The sequence below is a fragment of the Alosa sapidissima genome, chromosome 14 (genome assembly GCF_018492685.1).
Source record: "Alosa sapidissima isolate fAloSap1 chromosome 14, fAloSap1.pri, whole genome shotgun sequence".
Lineage (NCBI taxonomy): Eukaryota > Metazoa > Chordata > Actinopteri > Clupeiformes > Clupeidae > Alosa > Alosa sapidissima.
This window is the reverse complement of record NC_055970.1, coordinates 18002109-18028782: the sequence shown is the minus strand read 5'-3', so window position 1 is coordinate 18028782 and position 26674 is coordinate 18002109. Positions and strand designations below refer to the sequence as shown.

The following is a 26674-nucleotide window of genomic DNA, read 5'->3' as shown; positions in this document are numbered from 1 at the left end:
AAGTAACATAGTGCTTCTATAAGAACTCTGGCAGAGTCAAAACTTCAGTGACAGTAGGTTGGAAGGGGCAGAAGTCAGAAAAAAATTACTTCTTTTATTTAAGAAGTTAAGGAAATGACACGGCGTTGTATTTGTCAACTCTGCAGCTGTGGGTAAGATTTTAAACGATGTGCTGTTATTTGTGGCCCAGAAAATGATTTTGTTGAATAACTAACAGGATGATAAATAATTAGTGATGGTGTGTTGATGTGGTAACACAATCTCAAAGTAGGCTAACCCATCGATAACTTACCATTCTCATGACAATACACGTGGAAAAGCGTGGAAATGTAACTAGTGCAATTTAATATACTTTAAATAGGCCTAGTGTTTGTGTGTGTATTTCACCCAATTGATCATTTACTTGCTTGTTGGTGCAGCTTATAGGGAGACTTACTTGATGTTTGTTTGTTTATGGTTCTTAGCAGACGCTTTTGTACAAAGCCCCTCACAATTACATCATAAACATTACATTAACATTAAAATGATCAGATAATAGTCAAGTCATATGGTCTTAAATAACAACTATTAATGGAGTAAATAGAATAATTGTCGTACCTGTACTCAAAACCTTCCAGCTGCTCAGAAATATGAGAGTTTCTGACCATAAGCTTAGGCTACTGAGCATGCCTGGTTTTGGAGTGGCCTATAGCTAGCTAGCCTATGTACTACTCGCTGGATGCCCATTTATTGGCCTACCACACCTTGTTTGATAAGTACACACAGGGAGAATGCCACTGGTTAGTAATAGCAACTGTACCTACTAACAACAGCTATTTATAGCAAGCAAATAATTGCTCCACAGTGGATTGTCAAAATGACTACAAATGCATTTAGAAATGCAAACTGTTTGGTAATGTTTGAGAGACACTACTTGAGGACTTGGTATTTTAATTTATTTTAATTATAGTTATACTTTTGAGTTTGCCTAGATACTTTAGTAAAGACAATATGTTTCTTTTATTTTACATTTGTTGAATCATTGTCATTCTATTACCACATACCGAATCACATACTGTACTGGCACTTTGTATTGCAGATTGTAACTGTTTGCAAAACCATTTATTTAACTACATTTTAAACTAAACTTTTTTTTCAGACGCCACCGTTGCCCCCATCCACCTACTGCACTGCACTATGGGAAGGGGAATAAAGTGTGTGTCATCACCGAATACACAGAGAAGTACCCTTCCTATGGCAATCAGCATCCGACTCAAAGCCTGAAACCTAAACGGGACTTTGAGGGTAACAAGGGGAAAATGGATGGAACCACCACATTCAAGTAATCTTGAAAAGCTGGATTTTATTGTGCAATCATAAAATCCCTGTGTGTGTGTGTGTGTTTATGTGTGTGATTTCATTAGTTTGTTATTTTCAGGACGGATTATATTCCATATGAAGTTCTCCCGCGCCCTGGTCGGCAGAAGGCTGAGTACAAGCCCAAACCTGGTGAGATAGACATGGGAACCACCTACAACCAAGACTTCCCCTGCTATGAAGTGAAATCAGTCCCTCCTACCAAGCCCAAACAAAGATCTCATGTGGCATCGGGTAAATTGGACACTGTGCCCACTTACAAAGGTAACTTCAGCAAGTTACATTTTATTGGGTTTAGCATGTCACACCTGGTTGACTGGCTTTGGTATCTGCTGATATTTCAGAGCTCATCTATTTACTGTTCACTGTTTACTTCTGTTTACTCTCATTGTGTTGTAAATATGTTGACACTATGGAACTCATGAGAAGGTCAGACTGAGTATTCCAGTTGGTCTCAATGGCAGTTGCTCAGTCAGCTCAGCTAGTTCAGTCAAGGAAGTATTCAATCTGGTCAACCTCATTTTACACATTCAGATTAGATTTCTATACAACCGACAGACTCAGAGTTTTATTACACCCTGTTATTGGCAAACTCTCATATACTATAATAAAAACAATGAATGCATGGCACAGAGTTCTATGACACTTTACTTATAATACCTATACTTACTTGTATGAGAAGAGTTCATAGTAAAATACAACACGTAGATCGTACTCCATACAAGACACTTCACATCATATCATAAACTGACTGGTCACAGAGCTGTGTTATGTTATGTAATCAACATATATTTATATTGGACTCTGTAGGTAGTAGGTACCATATGTAACAAACAAACTTGAATTCAATAGATATGTTTTCTGCTTTTGTATTAGCCAGTTTTTTTTTATGTTTTATCAAAATGTTCTGCCTATCATTTCAAAATTAAGTAGTAAAACTGACAGTTTCATTAAGTCTTAAATTATACTGTTAATTCCTCTTGGTAATCCTCTTAGGGTGATGACAGCTTTTTCTGATTCAATTAAAAATGTGAAATGTTCTTCTACAGAGGATTTCCGCCAGTGGGAATTGTCAAAGAGGGAGCTCCGAAAGCCAGATGTGACGTATCATCCTCCCTCAGCCAAATTTGGGAACTTCACCACATTTCAGGATGACTTTGCTCCGAGGAGCCTGGTGCCACGAAAGAGCTTCAAGCCCTCCAACCAGCCCAAGCTGTCTGACGTGCCCTTTGACGGGGTTACCAGTAACCAGCAGGCCTACGTTGCCCACGCGCTGGAGCCTCGTTTCTACAGGCCACCCAAGGTGTACCAGCGCAGCAGTGAGCCTCTGCAGGGCCTCACCTCCCACAAGCAGGACTTCCAGGGCCTGCCCGGTGCCATCACCAAGAGCTGCAAGCCCGAGAACCCCAAGGCCGCCTCGGACAGCCCCTTCCAGAGCAGCACAGAGTTCCGCGACCGCTTCCAGCAGTGGCCAGTCGCCATGCCCCCACGCCACAAGACCCTGGAGTATGTGGCTCCCACCGCCTCAATGGACTTGAGCACCACCACCAACACGTATTACACCAGGCACAACATCCAGCCCTATGTGTCGGCAAAGCCCTTCGCTCGGCCTGCCCAGTCCTCCGTGCCCTTCCAAAGCATCACCACCATGAAGGAGGACTTCAAGCCATGGGGGTCGTGCAAGCAGGACATCATCAAGAAGCCCGAGGAGCTGCACAAGGCCACTGGCAAGATGGAGGACCTGACCACCTTCAGGGCCCATTTTACCCAGCATGCACTGCAGCCAAACATCAGCTTCAAGCCGCCCAACGCAGCCATGCAGAGGGACGTGCCCATGGAGGATGGGACCATGTACAGCACCGAGTTCACCCCGAAGAAGATCAACGTGTGTCCAGCCAGCTTCAGCAACCCTCCGGGGTACACGCTTGAGGACAACGATGAGCGCGGCCACAAGTTTTTCCGCAAGATTCCCTCTCAGGAAGGAGTTAAGATGGTCCAAACCCAGGAGGCAGTGGCCGTCAACTAAAAAAGGTGACCACAATGGTGACACCATGAGGCTCATTAAAACAACTAATTTTGCTTCTTCCAAATGTTTTGTGTGAGAGATTCAGAAATATTTTACTCGGTATAAAGGAAAGGTAATGATGCATTGTGGAAATATAAGAATAATCAGTAGATGCACATCTGATAGCAGAATTGACATGTTGATTACTTCTGACATATATTGACTTTTAACATATTTCATGAGATTAAATCAAGATAGTCTAATCTGTCAGCCCCAAATCACTGCTATTTGATAACATGACACTGACGAATCAATGTGCACTTTTTCAACATGTATTGCCATCACACAGAATTATGTACTTGAAATGTTTCCACTTTTGAAAGTGAAGTTTATAATTGTGGGTGGTTCCATAAACAAGGCTTAGAAGCAAACGGTATTATACCATTAAATGTATATGATTTTCATTAACAGTTATCAGTTGCCAAATCATATGAAAATCTAGTTAAATGAAGAATCAAATAAGTTGACATAAATTAATGGCACTTAACTTTTTTAACACAATAAGGAATTTAAATAAATCTATTGAAAATTGTTTTATTTTCTCAGGTCATTAGCAGTTGTGATTAGCTGTAAGCGTATGCTGTAATTGTATCCATGTTATCTTCTCCAACAGGTACTATGTAAAACACATTATAAGGGCAGTATCCATGTTGACTGGTGGTGTGTATGTAAGATGAGTTGTGTATTTAATACATTTAAACATTTGTGAATGTATTAAATCCATGCGTATACAATTAAAGAAACATATATGACATTAATAAACCACATCAACAAGTGCTATATGCAGGGTTTGTACTATAATCTTCAACACAGGCCTGGCCAAAAATATTACAACCTGTACACTTTTTACAAATATCTTTATACCCATGTTTGGTATATAGTAACATCCCTAATTATGTGTCCAAAAGTCTTGGAAAGTTTCTTTTGTTTTCTTCAACCTAAGTTAGGATTCACTAAAGGACACTACAGTATGTTCTGCTGTGTCCACAGAGCTATTTCCCACACAGGCTTGACCATTAGTATACTACAATTGCTCCTTTGGCCTTAAGCCCCTTTTGTGGTGCAGTCCTGATAGTTCACCAAGCCCTTTGGTCAGGAATGAAACCGTTAAAACTGCTGTCACTTGGTAGGGAAGATTCTAATGATATGGTGGTACCATAAAGTATTATGAATTCAAAAAACTGAATTATGACTTCAGATCATTCCAAACTTGTCTATTAATGTGCAATGCCAAAAGAGGACATCTTTTGTCATTTTTTCTGTTACAAACATTGCTGCGGGTGCAAGAGAACTCATTGCAGGTAAACCTAAGTGCAAAATAGAAGGGGGATTTTTTTTAGTGCTTTACAGGATGTCTGTTTTGAGGGACTAAGATTACTGTAATTGCAAATTAATACCAATAGAAATTATCCAATGCAGAACACAAGGTGTCTTAACAACCAGGATGTTTTTGACAAATACTCTTCAGTTAAGGGCTTTTAAGGCTGTGTACATGTCAAGTTCTCTGTATGCATATTTTAAAAAGTGAACATATCCCAATATTTTTGGCCATGACTGCACAATACAGATAACTAATTCATTCACTAAATCAAAGGGTAAGAAAATAAAGTAAACAAAAAAAATCTACACTCAATTTACACAATATTGCACTTAAAACACAATATTTACAAGACATATTTTACAATGCAGCACACTGGTACAACACAGTAGAAAACAAATCTAAAAGATCCACTTGGCTTTAAGAAGCACTGTAACTACTACTACTACTACTACTACTACATCACTGGTTACCTCTCAACAAATTGATGGGGGACTGAAAAAATGTACATATATCCTTTCTGAGTCCAACAAGAACACATCCCTTCGTAAGTATTCTCATAAGGACTTAACCGTATCCTGTCAAAAGACCTCCACATATAAAAATAAATAAATATTTCCCCTGCAATTGCCAAGTTTTTCTTAAAGGTCCGTTGATCACATTTGGATATTCATCATTCAACCAAGTGATGTTTTCATATTCACAGCAGTGTCTTCGTGCCTTATATTTGTACCCACTTAACTCCCTTCACACAAGTGAATGGTCCTATAGGATTCTGATCTAAATCCAGACCAGGTTTAGATACAACTACAGATGCATTTGTTATAAATACAAATAATACACACAGAATATTAATGTACCACTACTGAGAGATTGTTGTCAAAACATTGTTATGGTAATTGCTTCTTACAAAAGAATGGAGTAAATAGACAAAAAAAAAGTTTATCTTCTTCTGGTAATTGCTGGCCAGCTGATCCAGTTTTACTAAGACTGCAGGCCAATTTTTTGTGGAGATGTTGTGGCAGAGCTGTGGTCAGAAGCACATTAAGTCAATATTTAAAAAAAAAAAAAAAAAAAAAAGGTCACTCAGTCTGAGGATCCGAATGCGTCCAAGCCACATAAAGATGTCCAAAACATCCTCTTCAAGAATTCAGTCAAGTCGCAGGGGACTTGTTTTTGTTTTGTTTTGTTTTGTTTAAACGTTCCCATCTTTTCAGGTGTGTCTTTCCAGGCCAGCAGCTGAATATTCTAGAAGCATTTTGACTTAAAAGTCTCAAGGTCTCAGTAGTGAACACTAGATGGGGTGTGTGTCCACAGAACAGGACTCGCAGCATCTCTGTCTGTACAGCTCCACCAGACACAGCTGAAGACGTTTCACTACCGCACAGTAATGGGTGGTATCCTTGCATTCACCTAAACATAAAGAAATAAAAGGGTCACAGACAGATCATCACATGTGCTTCAACTAAACTAATAGGCATTTCATACAGGTACTGACAGTGCACAGTTACTTATGACAGAGGGGTGGTGCCACACCAATCCACTGCCAATGGGTCTCAATGGCCAGTTGCAATGCCAGACATTATATTATAAAACCATGTGCGGGGCAATTTACCAGTATCAGGTTTTATAGGGTATTTCTCCACTTGAAAACAAGTAAAAGGACTCGAGTGACACTTAAAGTGCTTCACAGGACAACATGAAAGGAGCTTGGCTGAAGAGTCACCAGCACAAAGGCTACTCCACACAGACACATGGTGGGCATGCCAGATATGCCCTTATTAAAAGCTGTGAGGGGACGCACACGTGTGTGTGTGAGAGAGAGAGAGAGAAAGAGAGAGTGTTTATGTGTGTGTGTGTGTGTGTGTGTGTGTGTGTGTGTGTGTGTGTGTGAGTGAGAGAGAGTGTGTGTGTGTGTGTGTATATGGTGGGAAACAGAACAGGATCTTACTGCTGCAGGACGTGATGTTGCAGTGTTGCCAGGAGATGGGGCGCCGTTGCCAGGTGCACTGCTGGTCGGCCAGGGTGTTGTTGGTCCGGCGGTGGACACACTCCACGCGGCGCGACTGGAACCCGCTGCCACAGGCCACCGTGCACAGTCGCCAGGGCCACACCCTCCAGTGGACATCGCACGCATCTGACGAGCAGTTTTGCGCCAATACCGGCCTAATAGGAAAGAGAGGCGGCAGTCAGACATCAGTCACTACAAGTCAAAACAAACATCTAAATCATCTCCCTGACAGAAAGAAGTTTCTACAAGGAATGCAAACATCTATGTGTCATTCAAACGAGGAAAGTGAGAATGTCAAGTCAGTTCTGAAAAAGTCAGTGGGTTGTTTTGTTTTGTTTGGGGAAATGCTGCAGGGCAACCGATGTGATCTCCATTTCAGATTGACTCCGAGCCCACGGCAACGGGAGTGCATGGGCCACGGCACGGAATGCATTAGAGAGCCTCTAGATGCGCGTGGTGTCCAATGTGAGGGGTATCGGATTTCTCACTGCAGCAACGCCCTGCACAAATCAATACTTTCTCCACGCCAAGCAGCCGTGCTGCATAGAGAATGTGTTTGGCGGCTGTGGGATCCAGGTCAGCACCTGTCTTTGGGATCACACGATGTTCTGGGGCTGGCTGAGCTGTTCAGATGCTTGCACATCACTGTTCGGCTCTGAGTGGCCACGCCTGGGCCCAGGCATCGCCCTGTACACTGCAAAAGCAAAAGTACAAAGACATTCAAAGCTTTTAAAACACACCACTGGGGTTGGTTTTATGATTGTTTGACTGAACTACAACCTACAATTCAAAGATCTGTTATCCCTAATATTTCTCCAACAGAGACATTAGAATGAAACCAGTAATGACAATATTTCCGCAGGGACTCAACAATACATGAACAACATTCAATCAATTAATTAATCAATCAATCAATCAATCAATTAGTCACAACAAACTAGAACGGAGGAGCACTCTGTGATTTACCTGACCCCATGGGCTGGTCACCCACTCAGCGCAGGTGTCAGTGGCGCAGTCCTCTCGGTCCACAGGCCGAGCAGACGCCACGCAGCTGGACGGGGGCAGAATGCGCACCGTTCCCGCAGCCTCCACCTGCTGACACGACACCTGCCTCTGCCTGAAGCCACGTCCACAGGTGGAAGAGCACCTGGACCAGACAGTGGCCACCCAACTGCAAAAAGATACCAATGAAAACACACAAATACCTTTATGTGGCAATATAGGATTGCATACTGTATACAGTAAGTTCATGCAAAATGCTCCACAGTAATCATGCCAGACTTAAATGCTGAACTCACTCCTTCACTGAAAGTAAGCAGAGGTCCAAAAGTAATTTCTCTGTATGGCTAACATGTGCAAACTAAACACATTCTTGTGCAAGATGACTTGTGAAACTCCGTATCCGCCATGACAGACATGTTATTTTTTCAAAATGGTATTTTTACTGCTAGTCACCGGAGGCCGGCCCAAAGCACACGTTCTATCTCGAACATTAAGGGTGTCAGTTCTCATATGAGATCCTGAGTTATGGGATAGAGCAGGTTTTGGGATTGGTCAGGCGAACAGGGGCAGCAACAAAGACCCGCTTTGTGTGAGGATCCCCTGTTGATAGTTCGGAGAAGACACTAAGCAGTTTTGCAGACTGAGTTGATCTTTTTGATTAATGGTAGAGCCAGTGTGCATGGCAATAATCAGATGATGTTTTTGGCATGGGCAGGGACGACAAATGAAAAATGTTTTCTTTTTTCCATGCTCTGAGTTTTCATATTTTCATAAAAGCAACCAGTCAAAAAAAAGAAGTGTGCTAAACTCCAGTGCCCTGTTGAGAAGTGCTCCGACCTTCGTGAATAGGTAGACATGATCCAGCTCTGCTCTCTCTGCTTTCTGCTTATTGGCCTCAGCTACCAATCAAGGCAACTGATATTGATGAGCTGTGACATTCAGATGGTACAGCGCACCGACTCGGTGGGCCCTGCAGGAACAATAGTGGTTGATTCATGTTGTTCGCGGAGCGTTTGCACGGCCCCTGTGCAAACAAACGTCAGGAGGCAATGACTGATGGGCTTTTTCATGGGGAGAAGCAGCTTGGCCACCGATCATACAGCCAGAGGGCCTACAGTCAAGTGGGTTTCTGCTGCTTGCCGCCTGGATTTTCCTCCCCTTGAACTTGTGGGGGGAAAAAATGCACTTTCAAGTGATCTACCAGGTCATGTGCTCGCAAGTATGGTGGACAGCAGAGAGAAACGATGATGGACGGTAAATGCGGGCAGTGGTAGCGTAGTGGTTAAGGAGCTGGGCTAGCATGCAGTAGCCAGAAAAGTTGTGGGATCCATTCCCGGCTTCCACCGTTGTGCCTTTGAGCAAGACACTTAAACCCGAGTTACTCCGGGAACAATGTAACAATGCCCTTGTAATATAGCTGACATATGTACTGTAAGTTGCTTTGGGAAAAGCGCCTGCTAAATTAATACATGTAAATGCATATATATGGACCTGGCGGGGCAGTCCTTGACGTTGCAGGCCTGGGGGGAGGTCACTGGCCTGGCCAGGTGGTGGCAGGTGGAGGGGGGCACCTCCCGGTCCTCCGGACTGATGCAACGGAGCCTCCTCGTCTGAGTCCCCCGGCTGCCACAGGTGGCGCTGCACACACTCCAGTCGCCCAGCTGCCAGGAGAACTCTGCGTGGGCAAAACACAACATGGCCATTAGAGAGCAGAGCGGATCATTCATAACAGACACCAGCGTTTACAATAAGCAGCAGAGAAACACTGATCTCATGCTTATTACGACCCAAGGGGTACACTTGGGTCATATTTGTTCTGATTAAAACATGACGTGAAGAGAACTCTAGAGAAGAACCTGAACCTGCCTGGCTTTACATTGGGTTTTTTTTGTCTGGCTTCTGTTGAGGACAGAAATCTAAGCAAATAGATTTGCTTTGGGGCTGTGTTTTGGCCTTACTGTTGATTAGGCATGCTTTGTCCTCGGCTCTTGTGATTTTATGCTTCCAAGCATTTGTTTATGTTAACTTTAAAAAAGATACAAAGAACTTGGCATTCCACGAAACAGAACCACTTTTATTCACTTCAAGGCATAATATAAAACATTGACTGGATATTTCACTTTTTTATTATTATTTCCTCGGGCTCTGTCTTTTAATTCTGCTTTCCAAGCGTGAAAAAAACATGAGACATAACGGTGAACATTCTGTTTGTACTACCTCCCCCTCCCCCTTCCTTAATGTCTTTTTCCTTCTCTCTGTGTGAAATGCCAAATACTGCCCATGACAGGTCATTTTTGATGACTTAAAGTGCTACAATTGACCGGGTTCATTAAGGTTTAATGATGGGTCCCAGCTGTGTCCACAGAGTCGCCCAGTGTGGAATGCGAAGTGACAGCACAAAGGCCATTCTGTGAATTGGCCTAGCATGTCCAGACAGGTGATCCGCGAGCGGGACAGTGTGACAAAACCAGTGCGAGAACAGCTTGGGCGCAGACTGATTATGGGTCATTCTCAGATGTCGGGCCAACTATGGGATAATGTGATGACTGATCAGGAGCAGTTGTTTTTGGGGGTGTGGTGTGGCACACACAGACACAGACCTTCCACACTGATGTGGACCCAGGCGGAGAGAAGCTGGCTGTCCGTCTGCGTCTGGCATCTGTAGCGTCCGTCGAACCTCCCGTGCAGCGTGTTCACCTCCAGAACCCGTCCCCCCACCAACAACCGGTGGCGCAGGCCCTGGGTCTCCTCCAGCGTCTGGTTCTGGAAGTACCACTTAATGGCTTTTCTGTGGTTTGGAACGACCGGACACCCTGAGGAGAAGCAGAGAGGAGTGGGGGCGGGAGAGAAATGAGGCCGCCAGTCATTCCTAATTTCTCCTGATGAGCCTGCTCCTGTGTGTGGGACTGCCCCCCCCCCCCCCACACACACACACACACACACATAGCGGAGCCTGCTTTCATCTGCATCCAGACCCATTAGACACGCTCGCCCAATCAGCCACCACAACATGAAGGCTCATTACAGGCACATGTGTGCTTACAGTGAATCAGAGTCACTGCGTTCATCTCACAGCTGACTTGAAGAGTTAATGAAGGACGTGAGTGAGTTAATGGATTCATCTACAGTTCCAGTTCAGTGCATGTCCATAAGCCATTAATCAGTCGCAAATCCACATCATATTCCAGAAACAGTCGGAAGTACTTTTCTTGATGAAGGCCAAACTTAAGTATGGTAACTGAGGTTGATACAAAAGCCTGTCTTGGTTATTCAATATACAGCTACTATGATCAGAGGAACAGGACAGATACAACAGTGTTCAGACAGAGATATAAATGCTGAACTGGATGATACCTATGCGCAGGATATCTCCAGATTGGACCATGGCCCTGGTGCCGATACGGGAGGCCATGAGGACTCTTTTCCGGGCTCCCTCCTTCGGCACGGACCCCTGGTGCTCAGACAAGGCCTGCGTGGCTCCTGTAACAAATAACCCAAAATAATTTACTCAAAACAGTGACAATGGCAATCATAAATAAATAAATAAATAAATAAATAAATCAACCAAAACTCAGCATAACAACAACAAATTAATTTAGACAAACATGCTTAACCCAGAATGTCACAATGAATTTGATGACAGTTATTACATTTTATGACTTTGAGCCTACTACAGTAAAATAAGTATTTTACAAAACACCACCCTGGAAAATGTACTTCCAAAAATAAAACCACTCACTTGATAGTAACCTGCTGTCATGTTGTGTGGGTGTCTCTAAAAGGCTATGAAGAGACCACCCACCCACCACTGAGACTTTTGCCTTATGGCTCCATGAGTTACATATGTCTGTATCATATTTTCAAAAAATGGCTCCAGTCCTCCACCATGAATGTATATCCTCTATGGGGTGCAACTTTAAAAAAAAAAGAATAAAAAAGAAACTGTATAACGCTAGACAGAGTTTACCACCCCAGTAAGGACTGGCGTTGCCAGTGTTCCAACTTGGCCTCCAAGCGAAGTATTTCTTAACATGATGTGCCTCTTGGTGCCAATATCAATACGCCACTCATGTGTCGGGACAGTCAGCGGGCTGACACGGGTGGAAAAAGAGCAGCGGCGCGAAAGTGAGCGCGCGCTAAATCACCGGTGCTATTGAGTGGATCCACGCGGTGGCTCCTGTGCTACCCGTCACGGGCCGAACCGGAGCATGACATACGACGGCAAGAGCACACCTTGGAACTCACCAGACACGTGGAGGTGGCTGGAGGCTGAGGATTTTCCGATTGGGTTGGCAGCCACGCACGAGTACGTTCCGTAGTTCTGGAGGGTGACGTTCTGGAGCAGCAGCGAGCCGTTGGCGAAGAGTCGTGCGTTGCCGTTCAGCGCGCCCTCCTTCTTGTGCCAGCTGACTGTTGGCTGTGGGACACCTGTTAGGAGAGAACCAGCACCGAGACACCCGAATATCAATCACAGACATATTACTCCCACCTAATGGGGGGGGGGGGTATGAAAAGTGTCTATTCATAGCACAGATCAATGGAGCAAACACAGTATAACACAAAGCAGGCCTACTTGTGCAAATCAGTATAACGAATGCTAATCGCAAATGTCCACTCAATTTCCCTAATAGTCTTGCATCTCCATCAATGAGAAGCATATGTTGAGTTTTATTAAGCCCCTTTTCCCTCAAAAAAAGGAGGCAAAAATGATTGCACAGGACAAAACTATTGCCAAATTTGGGGCACCCTCTAAATGGTGGAAAAAAGACAGACATTAGAGTGAGTTATAGTGGGACAGAGTGCTTAAGTGGTACAGAGTGCTGCCTGGAGGCTTTTTTCCTCACCAATACGACTCATTATTAAAGACAGACTCAGGTACAGTTGAAGTAGAACACGGAGAGCCCAGCCATGACGACAGGGCGGCATTATAGCAATCAGACAACACGTGCCGTAAGTAGCTGTTTCCATTCCAATTCCATGTTGACCAGTTGAACAGGAAAGCCTAAGTGGAAATGCTTGACATTTCCTTGAAGTGTCCATTTTTAATTCACATTAACAACAGATGGAAATGCACACAGACTTACATTTCTTTTAGCCAAATTTTCATAAAATGTGCAAATAAGTTGGATAGAAACCCAGCAACTGACTGACCCATACCAAACACCTTACAAAGATACCTGACAGAGAGTACTCATGATTCAAAAATATGTCAGCTATTTCATAAAACTGATGATAATATTGCCATAGACAGAGGTAAGAAAAAACACTACACATTTGGGGGACCTGATACACACTTACAGCAGCCGACAACTGTGTAAAATGTTTTGCCTCAGTGTCAAGTAGCTACCTTCCTAAAATATCATTCCAAATATATTTTTAAAATTATGTTCTCGTTTGGGACCACCTCCAAATCATCATATTCCCCCACAGCCTTTTTTCTCATTAGCATCCAAGGTGTGAAGAACCACTTTCTCCTCTAGCGGTGCAGCCGAACTCATCTGCATGACATTTGTCATGTAGATTTTGGCTCATCTCATCCTCTGGCCATTAGAGGAGCTCATCTCTTACACGTCCTGACTTCTCCACTCTCTGTGGCCATTTTAATACTGTTCACAACAACTTCAGGCAGCTATTTCAGTAAAAACGGATTATTTCAGGAAGTTATAATAGATGACATTAGCCTCAACGCCCTGATGAAACTTTACTGCAGCAGAGGAGTGAGTTATCAGCCACCTTGTTATTTTACCACACACTGACTCACTCTACTTACGTGTAAAAGGCAAAAGTACAGTGAACATGGGAATTAACATGCAGCCTCAGTAACAAATGTCATGTTTTTGCCAGTCTGTGTCAGAAGTGCATATTGTTGTCAGGTCGTCTGTCATTGTTGGAATGGAGAGGAAACCCTGATACTGTCTACCACAAGGGTGAGCTGTTGTAAAGATATTCAAAGGAATTAGCCAATAAAGATGCACATTACACACTAACACACACACACACACACACACACACACACACACACACACACACACACACACACACACACACACACACACACACACAATGTTGACAGCCCATTAAAATATACACTTGCAATATTATGCAAGGAGAGGAATCAGAGTAGCAGAGTGCTCTCTGAAACTCAATTTGTGTGGTACATTATTGTTTTTTGTCTGAAGCTGTTTTGCCTAGAACAAATGTTTTAATGATTTAATGATTGCCACCTCATTTCCCTCAAATATTTACATTTTAATAAGATCGGCCTGTTCTCTTGTTTCAACACATACACAGACGCACACAGACACACACAGACACACTCTCTCTCTCTCTTTCACACACACACACACACACACACACACACACACACACCCATCAGTGTGTGCCGTCTTTGTCAGTGCTGTTTTCTCAGGCTCTCTTTGCTGACCTCCCCAACGCGTATTAAATTTCCCTTCTGCAATCAAGATGATGATGAGATCTCGCTGCTAGGCCACGGCACAGCTCCTTAAAGAGCCCATGTGTTGTTTAGCACTGTATACATTCACACACAAAACCTCTTATGCAAATCTTTACATCCTACTCTGGCATCCTACTGGCTCCGCATCACTTGCATGTATTTATTTCCACCGCTGTCCCTACGCTGAAAGCAGAGGCCAGGGGGGGGGGGGGTCCTGCACCTCTCTCCGTCTTGACGTTTCGGGTCGGCATAATCAAGCTGGAGGGTCAGCAGCTGGGTCTCGGACAGACTTCCTATGAGTTAGAGGGGCTGTGGGCTGCAGCTGGCCCGGGCGAAGGGGTAATGAGTGAGTGGCCGTATCTGCTTACAGAGATCCCTCGCACAGGCCCGACGACTCCGCTCGTCCTCCCAAAAGAGCCCAGGAAAGGAGCCATTATTTATATCTTGTTTGTTTTGCCTTTTCCGAGTGTCCTCACTCCGCACTCAAATCGTGATGAAAAGGGGCACTCGGTGTCGACGGGCAGGCGAGCGGGCGGGCAGGCGGTGGTAGCGGCGGCCAAGTCGGCAGCACTGAGGGCATTGTTGGCAGCAGGTGTTTTTCCCTGGCGGCTCTGCCAGCATCCACAGGATGAATGCAATCACTGAGCCTGAAGGAGCTGGGGTCCTGTCCTCACTAGCCCCTCTCTTTCTCTCTCTCTCTCTCTTTCTTTCTTTCTCTCTCCCTCTCTTTCTCTTTCCCTCTCCATCCCTCTCCACCCCCCAAAAGAAAATCCCTTTTGCTTGTTGACTTTGAGTTTACACGACCTCCGTGAGAGAGTGGGAGTCCATTTACAACCCTGACACGCATAGATGAGAAGAGAGAAAGAAAAACGTCACCTTTTCTTAACTCCCGAAGATTCGTTTTATAAATGATGCAGGACTCATAAATCCGCAGCAAGACCAATAACAACCTGAAAGGTATGTTGACATTACAGACAATTTCTCTCCAATTACCTGGAACCTTCACCATTTCCTTACTGGGGTGTAGATAGGATCCATTAAACCCATGATATGTAAATATTCACCATGTGTTACTTGGGATTGTGGGATATTTCAGACGTGACAAGAATTTAATTTATTTGTGGTATTCAGAAAGTATTCCTGGAGCATGATTGCTGTCCTTGAGAAGAATAAGACTTTAATACTCTCCAGCCTTTTGCTCCTGCGGCAATCCTTATGTGCACTAAGCTACCATCCATCCATGATATGCATGAATTTAAACCATTTCTAGGGGAAAATTAGCCTGCCTAACATCAGACCTCATCTCATTGAGATGGGGTCTGGGAACTAAACATTCATTTTCTCGTATTTGAAACGTGGTTTACGAATGCCCAGAGCCGTTTATTGGGCGCTACGAATGTCTATCAAATGCGTCTGTACATAGCTCATAACGGCTTCGGTGTGTCTTCATCGTCTTGCTGCCCTCCCTCCGTTCTGTGATTGGTTCCTTCGTTGAGGTGAAAACGAAGTCCATACAATCCAGGCTGCCTAGCAGCGTGAATAAAATCGCGCGCGTAAGGCAGCATGGGAAAACCCAAGCTAGGGGAAAATCCTTTTCCATACAAAATTGTGAACTACATCCAAAGTCATATTCTGGTCTTCTGAGGAACGGTGACTGTCTTTGATGTTACTGACCTGTGACTGGGCAGTCCAGCATAAGGTTGACTCCCAGACGCACCCTGATCCAGCCTCCCACCACGGCGCTCAGGGCAGAACTGCTCAGGTCAGACACATTTCTCCAGGACAGAGCGATCTTGGGGTACTCTGTCACCAACAGATCAAGGCCACATTAGGTTAGGTTAGGTTTTTAACAGAGATGAGCTGTTGGAAGAGTGCTGACTCACTGTACACAAACTATCTGCACAAAGGCTTCAACAATGAGTGTTAGCTGGGCCATAAAAAAGGAAACCTTCCTGATGTAGGTAGTGGTGTCAGGAAATGGACTTCTATTTTTTTTACTTCCACATTATTTGATAACATTATATACTGAAACCACATCCAAAGGAGCACAGCTGTGTATTCATCTCAAGGGCCACATGATTAAAATCTGTAGGCCCACTGAGTAGATGCAATACCGGTCATCTATGGCTGTAATCAAATAATTATAGGCCTGTTATGCTATGACTGTTAAATACTTAAGGGTAATGATGGTCAATAGGAAACATGCTGACGTAATGGTGTATGTGAGTGGGTATATCAAGTTGGAAGGCAGCCCTTAACAACATCAGTGGGTGGACATCTGTGTGCAAATACTGCATGTCCTCTGTCTGATATGCAATATGCATGCATCACGACTTGGTTATGTAATCCTAGGCCATGCAGAGAGTGGCCTGGCTGATGGATGGAGGACGGCGGTCGAGGAGCTTACCAGCGAGGTGGAGCTGGGAGCTCTCCGAGTCGGAGCCCAAGTCGTTGGTGGCGGTGCACCTGTAGAGGCCGGCGTCCTCCAGGCTGGGCTTGTAGATGTGCAGCCCCTCCAGGTCCTGCCACAGCACCCTGGGGGAGAGAAGAAGCCAGAGACAGTCTCCTCAGTGACCTGAAAGTGTAGAGTTACGGCTTGTGATTCCTTAAGCACGCAGGCATGCCACATTACTGTAAACAATTACCGGACAAATTCAGTTACGCCAGGTCAGTGCGGGGTTAAGACAACGACGAGGGCCGGAGCGCTTTGGTTATTGTGGTGAAATCAGAAACATACACACACACATGTACACACAGAGACACACATTGACACACACACTCGCACAAACACACACACAAACACACACACACACACAAACACAGACACAAGCACACACACACCACACAGATACAAACACCACACAGACACACACACCACACAGATACACACACACAACACACAGATACACACACCACACACACACACACACACACACACACACACACACACACACACACACACACACACACACACACACAGGACCGGTTTCATCTTCCCTCCGATAACGCCCTTGAAAGGGTAGCGATCCATTCTAATCACACCTGGCATTCCAGGATCCGACCGGACAGACGAGCTGTTAAAATATTGGATTTCCTGGACATCAATCAGGTGGTATCCTCTCCAAAAAAACATGTCTATTTTTGGTCTTCTCTCGTGTAACTCCACAGCGCAATCAGGCACTCATCGAGCCGGGTCTGTCAGAAGTAGGGGTGGGGGGCGGTAGGTGTTTATGTAGGTGATTAGAGAGTATTTATTGTGCGTGTCTGGGGCTTCCCCCCCCCTGGGAGTAAACCTGAGCTGCGGCGCTGTAAGCGAGCCTCCAGACGGCCTGAGAAGGAACCTGACGGAGCCCAGCAGACCTCTCCAACAGGCTGGCTGGGGCCGTGGACACCAGGGAGCCGCATTGGAGCCCCAGGGCTCTATTAAAACAGACAGCCTGTCTGCGGCATCAGGGAGCCTCCCTCACCACCCCTCCCTCCCCCACCTCGTCAGCTCATCCCTGGGACGGCAGTGGGGCGGGCGAGCCGAGCCAGACCAGGCGAGGGCCTGATCGCCTCAGCAGGCATGTGGCAGGCAAGTGTCCTCGGCTCAGCGTCTTTAACGGCTAATCGGCGGTCGCTTGCTAACCGGAGGACAACGTAGCAGATTTCTGTTCGTCTCCCTCTCCTCAGCTCATCGGTCTCTCAGTCCCCCATGTCAGTGGCCGTCAGTCAGTGGGCAGCACCGACACACTTCATCTGCCACGCATGGGAACGGCATGTGCTGAGACACTCAATGTGCATCACTCACTAATAGGAGCGCACAGCCAACAGGGATCTGGATTAGATATTACCAGAGAACAAGGGAGAGCAAAGACCAAGAAGGATGTTGAAAGACTTAAATGCATATGAAGAAACGAGCAACTCCACACGCACTCTTCAAATGTGACTTGAATTTAACGAGCTAAGCCCGTTGTTAACGCAGTGAGCTAGCACGATGAGAGTTCATGTTTAGACATCTAGATGCGGAGAAAAGAGACTATTGTTCGAGAGAGGAGCGATGGGAACGGGCAGTGGTGATATATTGTGCTGGAGAGTGAGAGAGTGCGGGCCGGCGCGGAGGAGTGGAGGATCTGCTGCTGGACCGAGGGAAAGAGAGAGAAAGAGAGAAAGAAAGAGAGAGAGAGAGAGAGAAAGCGAGAGAGAGAGGTGGCCTGGTAAACGCATACGCTGCTTTATGGCCCTCAGGGGCGCCGTAAGGGCCCCTGTCCTGCTCCCACACAACCCTCTCGGAAAAGAGCATGTGGGAATGTGCGCTGGACACCTCCAATGCGCACCTCATCAATGGCTGCTCTTTCAAAACACACCTCAGCGCCGAGCACTCGAAAATGTGCTGCTATACCAACAGAACGCAAACAGTTCCTGGATACGCATATAAAGCCTACTATTTGAACGAATTCAGTTTACCTGTTGTGTGATCAACAAATGATTATCTTATATTAACTTAACATGGAATGTTAATAAAAAGTATAACACTCCAAAAGTATTTCTCACTTCATACATAAGTGTATGAAGTGAGAAAGTAATCAAAATGATTGAATGAATGAGCTTAAGATAACATGATCCCAAACACGCCTGCTTTATGGGGTGGGGTGCTTCTCTTTGATCACCCGATACTGCTCCCTCTCAGAATCCTCCCCATCCCTATGGCAGGATCCCAGAGCGAACCGAGCGTTGAGGCGAAGCTTCACGCAGCTCAAGAGTCTGTGAATGTCAATCAGACGGAGCCTTTTTCGCATTTCGGCTCTGGCCAAAAGTAAATGCTGACATTGTAAAAGCAGAGGCGGAGACAGCTCTGCATCCACACACTCTGCGGGGTTCCTCAGCTGCGAGGAGAGGAGAGGAGTGGAGAGGGGCCGGGCCCGAAGAAAGAGACCCCGGCGAGAGGTCACAAGACTGGGCTTCTGTACAGACGTATCCCCCCCTGCACCCCCAGCCCCAGGCCCGTCCACTGCACTGCCGTTCACCTCATCTGGGGAAATCAGAAGGCGCCTACATGCGGGCAAGGCTGCTCCGTTTCATAGAGTTTGAACACCATCACTGTACTACACGAAACACACCAATCAATTAAATAAATCAATTCAGGTCCAACCTGAAGTGATAACACATTCAACCTGAACATTTGAAAGCTGAACGTATCCAATGTGCAAGAGCAACACAGATAAACCCCTGTGGTTGGAAAGTGAGCGTTTGCTGAGCATTATTTTATGGTGCCGCACACTGTGCTGTTAACATAGTTGAACAGTTAACCATGCTAATCGGTGAGGCCAATGATTTCGCCTATAATTTTAGTCTAATTGGTATGCAGGGCGGGCCCAGGCCCCTTCCTCCCTCCCGTAGAGGGGCCCTTCAGCACGTGGAGCTCCTTCATGTGGCGAACACATGGCTGCTGAGGAGATGCTACAGGGGTAGGAGGAGGGAGGCGGGGGGGGGGGGGGGGGGGGGGGGGGGGGAGTGGCAGCGTCGCGCCGGGATCTGAGTTGAGCTCCCTCTCAGATGTTACCGGTATTTTCCACAGGTCCAAGATGACCCTGATTACAGGCAGGAACCCCTCAAGGGTCCAGTCGGCGGAGCCCGGCTGGCTCGCCGCTCAAGCTGCCACACCGCATTAGCATTGAAGCCGCGAGCGGCGTGGGGAATAAGGCTCGTCACGAGATGGTTTAGCGTGGCAAAAAAAAGACCCTGTCCGTTTAGGCCCATCAATCAGACCTGACTGACTGGCAGGACCTTAAGCGATAGGATTATCAGTTCCATATGCGTCGCTGTGCTGACACAGTAATGAGGTAAAAAAAAGAGGTCTAGACTTTCATAGGGACGGAGGAGAATATTAATCGTCATCTTCTTACAGAAGCCCAGTGATTCTTCTTCAGCGAGCTGTGTGGTCCGCGCCGTGCTTCTGAGATGCACAGAAGCTCCTGTTCAGACAAAGGGAAGACTAAACATGAGCCGACATCACCAACCAGACACTAATGGCTTCGCTGCTCACTGTCTGAAGAGATCCCCGCGAGACTGACTGCTGATGGGTCTCGAGCACTCGAACCACTAAGCTGCATCGGCCGCGGCTACTGTCATGTGAGTTTGCCTCTCCTCTCCTCAGACTGCACAGGGTTGCGTTAATTAGCTGAGGCAGATGACAGACCGGGCGAACGGGCGAAAGGCCGGTGGAAAAGGTCAGCAAAACAGCCCTTAAAAATCGGAGGGTGATACCTCCAAGGGCCAGTGTTGTGCTTGGCCCGAGAGCCAAATGGAACCGAGGCCCCCGGGGGTTGAGTCCCCGCACCAGCCTTGGGAGCTTTTATCGCTTTAATCCCGCTGCTGGCACACTGGGGCCCGGCAGCAGGGACTGGGGTAAACAGAACTGCTGTTTCCAAAGGGACGGCACAAGCAGGCGGCTGCCAGACGGTAAGCTGTAGACAAGCTGACCGGCAGCGCCCAGCGAAAGCACGAGCTGGGGCAATCAATGTGCAGGCGCCAGCGCCAGGCAAAAACAATGTAAACACGCGAAAGCATTTGCATTCACCTCCAAACTAGGAACGGCTTTGGAGATCCAGGGCACAAAAACGCACTCTGATTGGCCTCCACCCTATGAACAGGGGCTCTGTTTTCAGATTGAGCAAAAGTTTCACGGCACATAAATGTATATTATCCTGCTGTACATTGCTGCTCTTCTTGTGGGCAGCAACTGTAGTTTTAGGCATGGGTGATCTAACAGGGAATAGAGCTGGCAGAGGACCCTCTCCTAGTGGCGGCGTAGGCTCCTATGCCACTGCCGCTGATGGATCAGTGCTAAAATGAGGTCTGCAGCGTGTTTGCTCAGCCAAGAGTGCCTTAGATCTGGCACATGCCTTGGCCGGAAAGAGTGGAGACAGTGTTTAGTGACTGTCTGGCCCCGTCAGGCAATACTGCAGCTGAATTCTAATGTCCGTTTTTTAGCGTTTCTCAGTCACCAAAACAGTTTATCACAATCCAGTAAATCGCAAAAGTAATGGAAAATAAACCTGAAAACAGACCGATAACAAAAACACATTCTGTGTCTATACACATGTTGCAGAGGTTTTGGAAGTACAATAAAGACAGGAGAGGCACAACCAAATCTGTTCTCATACTTCAGTATCCCTACATAAGACACATGAAGTCCAGCAGTAAACATGCAGTGCAGTAAACATGCAGAGTCCTACCTCTCTCTATACTGTAACGGAGCTCCGTCCTTAGTCCAGGACACAGTGGGCGGAGGCACGCCATGGACAGGGCAGAGCAGGGAGAGGCTGCGTGTGGCATTGGTCAGATAGGCCACCCTGCCGATGTATATCCTCATGTCCCTCTGGAAACTCATGAGCGGTCCATGCTGCTCGTGCCGTGTGATGGTCGCTTTCTTGGGACTCTTGCTCTCCTTGTCCACGGCGCGCTCAGAGGAATTAACTGTTTTGTCTTGGTGTTTGTCCCTAGGGCCACCGGCCTCGCCCGGCCCCTCTTCCTTCTTGCTTGTCGTCCGTGGGCTGGACGGATCTTCACTGGACTTATGATTGGGCTGGGCGCTCAGCTTGTCTGTTTCGCCGGTGTTCTGCTCCGGGTCACTCATGTTCTTCGTCAGCTCCTCGTAGTGCGCCGGGAGCAGGCTGAAGGCCCCGTAGCCTACGCTGGCCTCCAAGCGCCTGTCCGGCAGCTGGACGACGGGCCCTTGAGTGCCTCTGGAACTCAGCACAGAGTTGCCAAGGGTCTGCAGGGGGCCCGTGCCCTGGGACTGAGCTTCGGGCACGTAGAACTCGCTCTGCTGCTGCCAACCTGGGATCAGGTGGTCCATGTCCAAGCAGCGAGGCATCCACCAGTTCTCCCCCAGGGCGGCTATCGGGTCGTCGGCATCTCCCGGGAAGCCCTTCCCCTCCGGGTGCTCCAGGATTTTGTTGTCGCTGCCGATGAGCTTGAGGATGAAGCGCGCCGTGGCGGTGTAGGCCACGCAGCGGTACACGCCGATGTCGCTGGCCTCCAGATTGTAGATGCGGAGGGCGCCAGACTTGGTGATGCCGATGCGTTTGGAGCCCGGCAGGTCCTTCCCGTCCTTCAGCCAGTGGATGGTGGACTTGCTTGTGTGCCTCACCGGGCACTTGATGACCACCGAGGTCTTGGGCAGCAGGTAGGCACGCCCTCCGACGGTGAAGTGGAGCCGCTTCTCCGGCCGGGTCTGGATGTAGGTGCGGTGGTCACTCAGGATGGTGGGACAGGTCTTCACAGGCACTCGATATTCTGCAAAGACAACACATTAAATTCAGACAAGATTGTGGTTCCTTCACAGGAATGTGGTTCTTTCATAGGAACCACAACTCACTCTTTATAGCCCTCCAGAACCGCTTAGCTGTCCAACTTCTAATTAGGACGTGAGATGTGCCCATCACACAACAGACAATACAATCAGTACAAAATGACACTGTATGTAACAATTACTTGTCTGTCGACTTTAGGACATAACAAGATTATGGTTTGTTTTACTGTGCGCTGCTGCTAATGCCCTTGTAATGATCTTGTGTAAATTCTCCAACCCACTGCAGTGCTGGCAAGCGGCGGACTCATAAAAAAACCAAGTACAAGACAGCGCTCTGAATCCAACATGTCCAGTCTTAACACCCAAATTTGGGGCTGGAGTGGATGCAAAGTGCTGACAGGATCATTGATGCAAACGGAGCTCGCTGTTCCAAGAGTGACACACCCTCCGCAAGCATCCAGCTCACTGCAGGGTTCAGGCCGAGGCTACCTGATGATTCAACATTCCAACATTAATTAAGATCAGATAAGTCCACCCCCCCCTCATTTTTTAATCATACAACACAGTGTATCACATGGGGCCAAGGGCATTTTCTAAAGCTCCAGCTCAACTGTTTCATGTCTGTCTGTGTAGTTAGCATGCTTAGCTTATGAAAGCAGACTTGATTTCAAGCCCAGTTAAGGCAGAAAATGATATATGATAATGAGTGACACACATATGAAAACATAAAGAAAACGCTTCAAACCAAATAAAAATGTACAGGCTCTTTATGTCTGGAAGTGGTCTCACAGTGAGGTTTCTTTTCAGCACTGCCAAGTTTTATTTAGATTTTGCTTGTGATAAATCACAGGCTTCTTGCTCTGAACCTTAATATCGCAGCCAACCCCACACAGAGGAACTTTTTTATCTTTATTTAACTCCTGTACCGTATCATATGAATAAAGCAACAGAAACACAAACAAAGCCAACAACAAACCGACAACAAAGACAACTTTTCACAGAATCACAGAATCACGGCACTGAGAATTTAATCATGGCTCACACAGTCAGATACTGTAGTGTGAGAGGCCATGCCGACTCTGTGTGTGTGTGGGGGGGGGGGGGGGGGAGCATTCCATGGCAGCAGTACTCGCCCAGTGGCACTACAACCCGCGGCATGGATGCGGCATAGATGCACTGATCCACCTTCCACTGAGGCAGCATAACAAAACAAAAAAACACACTAATGTTTTGCGCATATTGCCGAGGATCTCCCAGTGATGGGGGAAGGCGCTGGAAGGCAGCCCCCGCTCCAGCTGCTGCTCTCCATCCAGAGGTACGACAATCAGCACATGATATCATGTCATCTGCCAATCATGGCACCCAGACAACTGGAGGAACCGCTTGGACCTCACACTGCTCTTTGGTGTGGGAGGTGGAAGATTCAGACAGACAGACAGACAGACAGACAGACAGACAGGCAGGCAGGCAGGCAAACAGACAGATAGGCTGACAGACGGACACTCACTTTTGCAGGGTCCCATGCGGCAGCTCCTGAGGAGCGGTGGTGGGGTCATCCCGCTGCACGCGGCTCTGCTCAGGGTCACCTGATGCCCAGAAGGGGTCTGTCTGCGACAAACCGCTTCCCGTCGCTGCACCCCCGTGCCACACGTTACAGAGCACTGTAGGACACACACACACACACACGTGTGCGCGTACGCACGTACGCACACACATACACATACACACACACACACACACACGCACAGATGCACACACGCACATACACACACGCATGCACACACATACACACACACACACGCACACATACACACACACACACACACACACACACACACAAGCACAGACAACACACACACATGACAAATATTAAAAGATGAAAGTGTACCTTTGCCTATTGAGTGGTGTCCCTATTATTCTATCTTTTGATATGCAAAGTGCCTTATCAGTGTGTCGGTAAGGGACAATTCTGTGTCAGGAACAAAAGCTTTTTGTTAGCTTTTTATAGCGTACACCTTTCAGAAACCACACACACTTCACAGAGAACACTTCACAGAGATAGAAAAGGCACAGTTACACAGAGGATTGCTTGATATTTAATTCATGTGTCGGAAAAAAGAAATGCCGCCCCAAAAGGGATTCCTGCTCTCACAGATCATCTAGACACAGATCTCAAGATAATGTCAAGGTGCTATCTGACATGACAGTGAGAGGCCTGGAGGCTGTGATGTCCACGGGAGCGGTAGCCTTACCTTGGACCACTCTCCTCCCTCCAGGCGGGGAGTCAGGCAGTCGTCCGTGGCGCATGGCCGATGAGCCACAGGCTTCACACCTTTACACACCGTGTCCTTCAGCTTCTGGAAGCTTCCGCTGCCCATCCGCTGCTTGCAGTAGACCTTCCGGGACTGCTTTCCTCCACCACAGGTGTGGGTACACTAGGATGAAGGGTGTTGTGAGTGACGTTTTGCACTCAGCAGGGACTTTTTCAATAACAGCATCTCAGCTGTTAACAGCATGATGCTGCCCACAATCAGTCTTGTGATCTATGTGCCATTACAGTAACACATAATGACTGGCTTTACCTACCCTAGTTCAGGAAGAACCCAGATATTCTTTAGAATGTTCATTTTCCAACATTCTTGTCCCACCAGTGTGACGGGACCTACTGAAGGGTTGGAGAGCAGTGCTGAGGGGTCCCTTACCTTTTGCCAGTCCTCGGTCTCCCAGGCTGGTGGACAGTCCACCTGGTTGCAGGCCTGCACCTCGCTTGGCTTGCTCTCCTTGCAGTCCTTGTCGGGCATCTTCGTGTCGCCGTTTAGCACGCAGAGCACTTGGCGAATTTGCAGGCCGACCCCGCATGTGGCCGAACAGCGTGACCACTGGCTCATCTCCCATCTACAAATGCAGACGTGCACGCGATCACACACACACACACACACATACACACACACGCACACATTAGAGCATTAGAGTATGTTTTGAGTGGACCCACGCCCCTATGTGCACTGACCCATGCACTGCCTGCTTGTCACAAACACACAGCTCTTCCCTAAGGGCAACTCTTACAGCTATTACAAAGTCCAGACTCATACAGTTAGAGTCTTGGCCTGAATTTTGCTACATGCTCACACTGTTCACACACACACACACACACACACACACACACACACACACACACACACACACACACACACACACACACACACACACAAATACACGCATATGTACACAGAAACACGCACACACACAAACACAGGAGAAACTTTTGAATGGAAAAAGCAAACATGCTACACCGGAAAGTGAGACCAGATTGCTGTGCTTTCTAAGTGAGCCATTTCTGTGTGCAGAAGCCATTCCGCCTGAACCCATTTATCTGCGCGGGGGGACCAGGAGGAGGGGGGAAGAGGGGGTGGGGGGGTGGGGTGGTCACTGGCATTGGGAGAGTGGGAGAGGAGGGTGGGCCAGGTCTCTGCTCCAACCTGCTGAATGAAGGACTGCAACCAATAAAGTGCAGTAAATTAAACCTACAGCCCAAGCTCATCCAGGAGAGAGAGAGAGAGAGAGAGAGTGAGAGAGAGAGATGGAAACATGGGCTGATGTCTACTGTAATGTCAGTTTCTGTTTAACTGTTGTCATTTAGATCCCTTGGTGACCGTATCTAGGTCTTGCCAGTCAAAAGTAATAAATAACTCCAGCGTTCCTTGACTTCTGAATCCAAAATGCAAATATGAATGAATAAGAGAGCACAGACAGACACTATGCAAGATGCTATGATTCCTTTAGTGTCCATAAGAAGCTAAAACTAATGTCTCTCCATGCATGGAGAGAAAGAGAAAGAAAGAGAGAGAGAGAGAGAGAGAGAGAGAGAGAGAGAGAGAGAGAGAGAGAGAGAGAGAGAGAGAGAGAGAGAGATTTACAAATGCCAACAGTCAGGCCAAGTTTCAGCCACCTCAGTGAAAGTTTGGCCCCTCAGCATCATCCTGCACAAATCCTTTAACACAACGGGACAAGGCCTCTAAATTGGGCTCTGTGCAGCCACGTTGGCCACTGTCCCAGTGCAGACAGATAAGTCTTTAAAAGGGGGGGATGTGGCAGTGGAAGGTTTCTGGGGTTAAGTGCATGGCAATGATCCCCCTGAGAAACAAGGCTGCACATGGATCCATACTCTATAT

General features: G+C 46.9%; 2 protein-coding genes across 5 annotated transcripts in view; one reads left to right on the top strand and one right to left on the bottom strand.

Annotated features, from left to right (window-relative positions):
* Positions 1-25: 25 nt before the first annotated feature.
* saxo2 (stabilizer of axonemal microtubules 2) lies at positions 26-25761 on the top strand. Of its 3 annotated transcripts, XM_042061910.1 has the most exons (6): positions 26-152; positions 1139-1321; positions 1418-1620; positions 2406-3385; positions 18863-18868; positions 25751-25761. In XM_042061910.1, the coding sequence occupies exons 1-4, from the start codon at positions 115-117 to the stop codon at positions 3380-3382; spliced, it is 1401 nt and encodes a 466-aa protein (XP_041917844.1). In that variant the 5' UTR covers positions 26-114; the 3' UTR covers positions 3383-3385; positions 18863-18868; positions 25751-25761. The 3 variants fall into 3 exon arrangements, with proteins under 3 accessions (XP_041917844.1, XP_041917843.1, XP_041917845.1); XM_042061909.1 differs by lacking the exons at positions 18863-18868; positions 25751-25761 and having other exon boundaries at positions 2406-3446; XM_042061911.1 differs by lacking the exons at positions 18863-18868; positions 25751-25761 and having other exon boundaries at positions 36-148; positions 2406-3446.
* adamtsl3 (ADAMTS-like 3) overlaps positions 3940-26674 on the bottom strand; it is a 108152-nt gene continuing 85417 nt past the window's right edge. Inside the window, exons 18-31 of one of the 2 annotated variants that reach the window (XM_042061906.1) lie at positions 25205-25397; positions 24755-24937; positions 24010-24163; positions 21424-22486; positions 16614-16741; positions 15881-16009; positions 11998-12180; positions 11107-11232; positions 10353-10565; positions 9244-9427; positions 7717-7921; positions 7335-7444; positions 6691-6905; positions 3940-6152 (exon numbers count right to left, since the gene is read on the bottom strand). In XM_042061906.1, the coding sequence (XP_041917840.1) occupies positions 6034-6152; positions 6691-6905; positions 7335-7444; positions 7717-7921; positions 9244-9427; positions 10353-10565; positions 11107-11232; positions 11998-12180; positions 15881-16009; positions 16614-16741; positions 21424-22486; positions 24010-24163; positions 24755-24937; positions 25205-25397 (3205 nt within the window). In that variant the 3' untranslated portion in view covers positions 3940-6033. Of the gene's footprint in view, positions 6153-6690; positions 6906-7334; positions 7445-7716; positions 7922-9243; positions 9428-10352; positions 10566-11106; positions 11233-11997; positions 12181-15880; positions 16010-16613; positions 16742-21423; positions 22487-24005; positions 24164-24754; positions 24938-25204; positions 25398-26674 lie in introns of those variants that run through there. The other variant, XM_042061907.1, reaches the window with a different exon arrangement.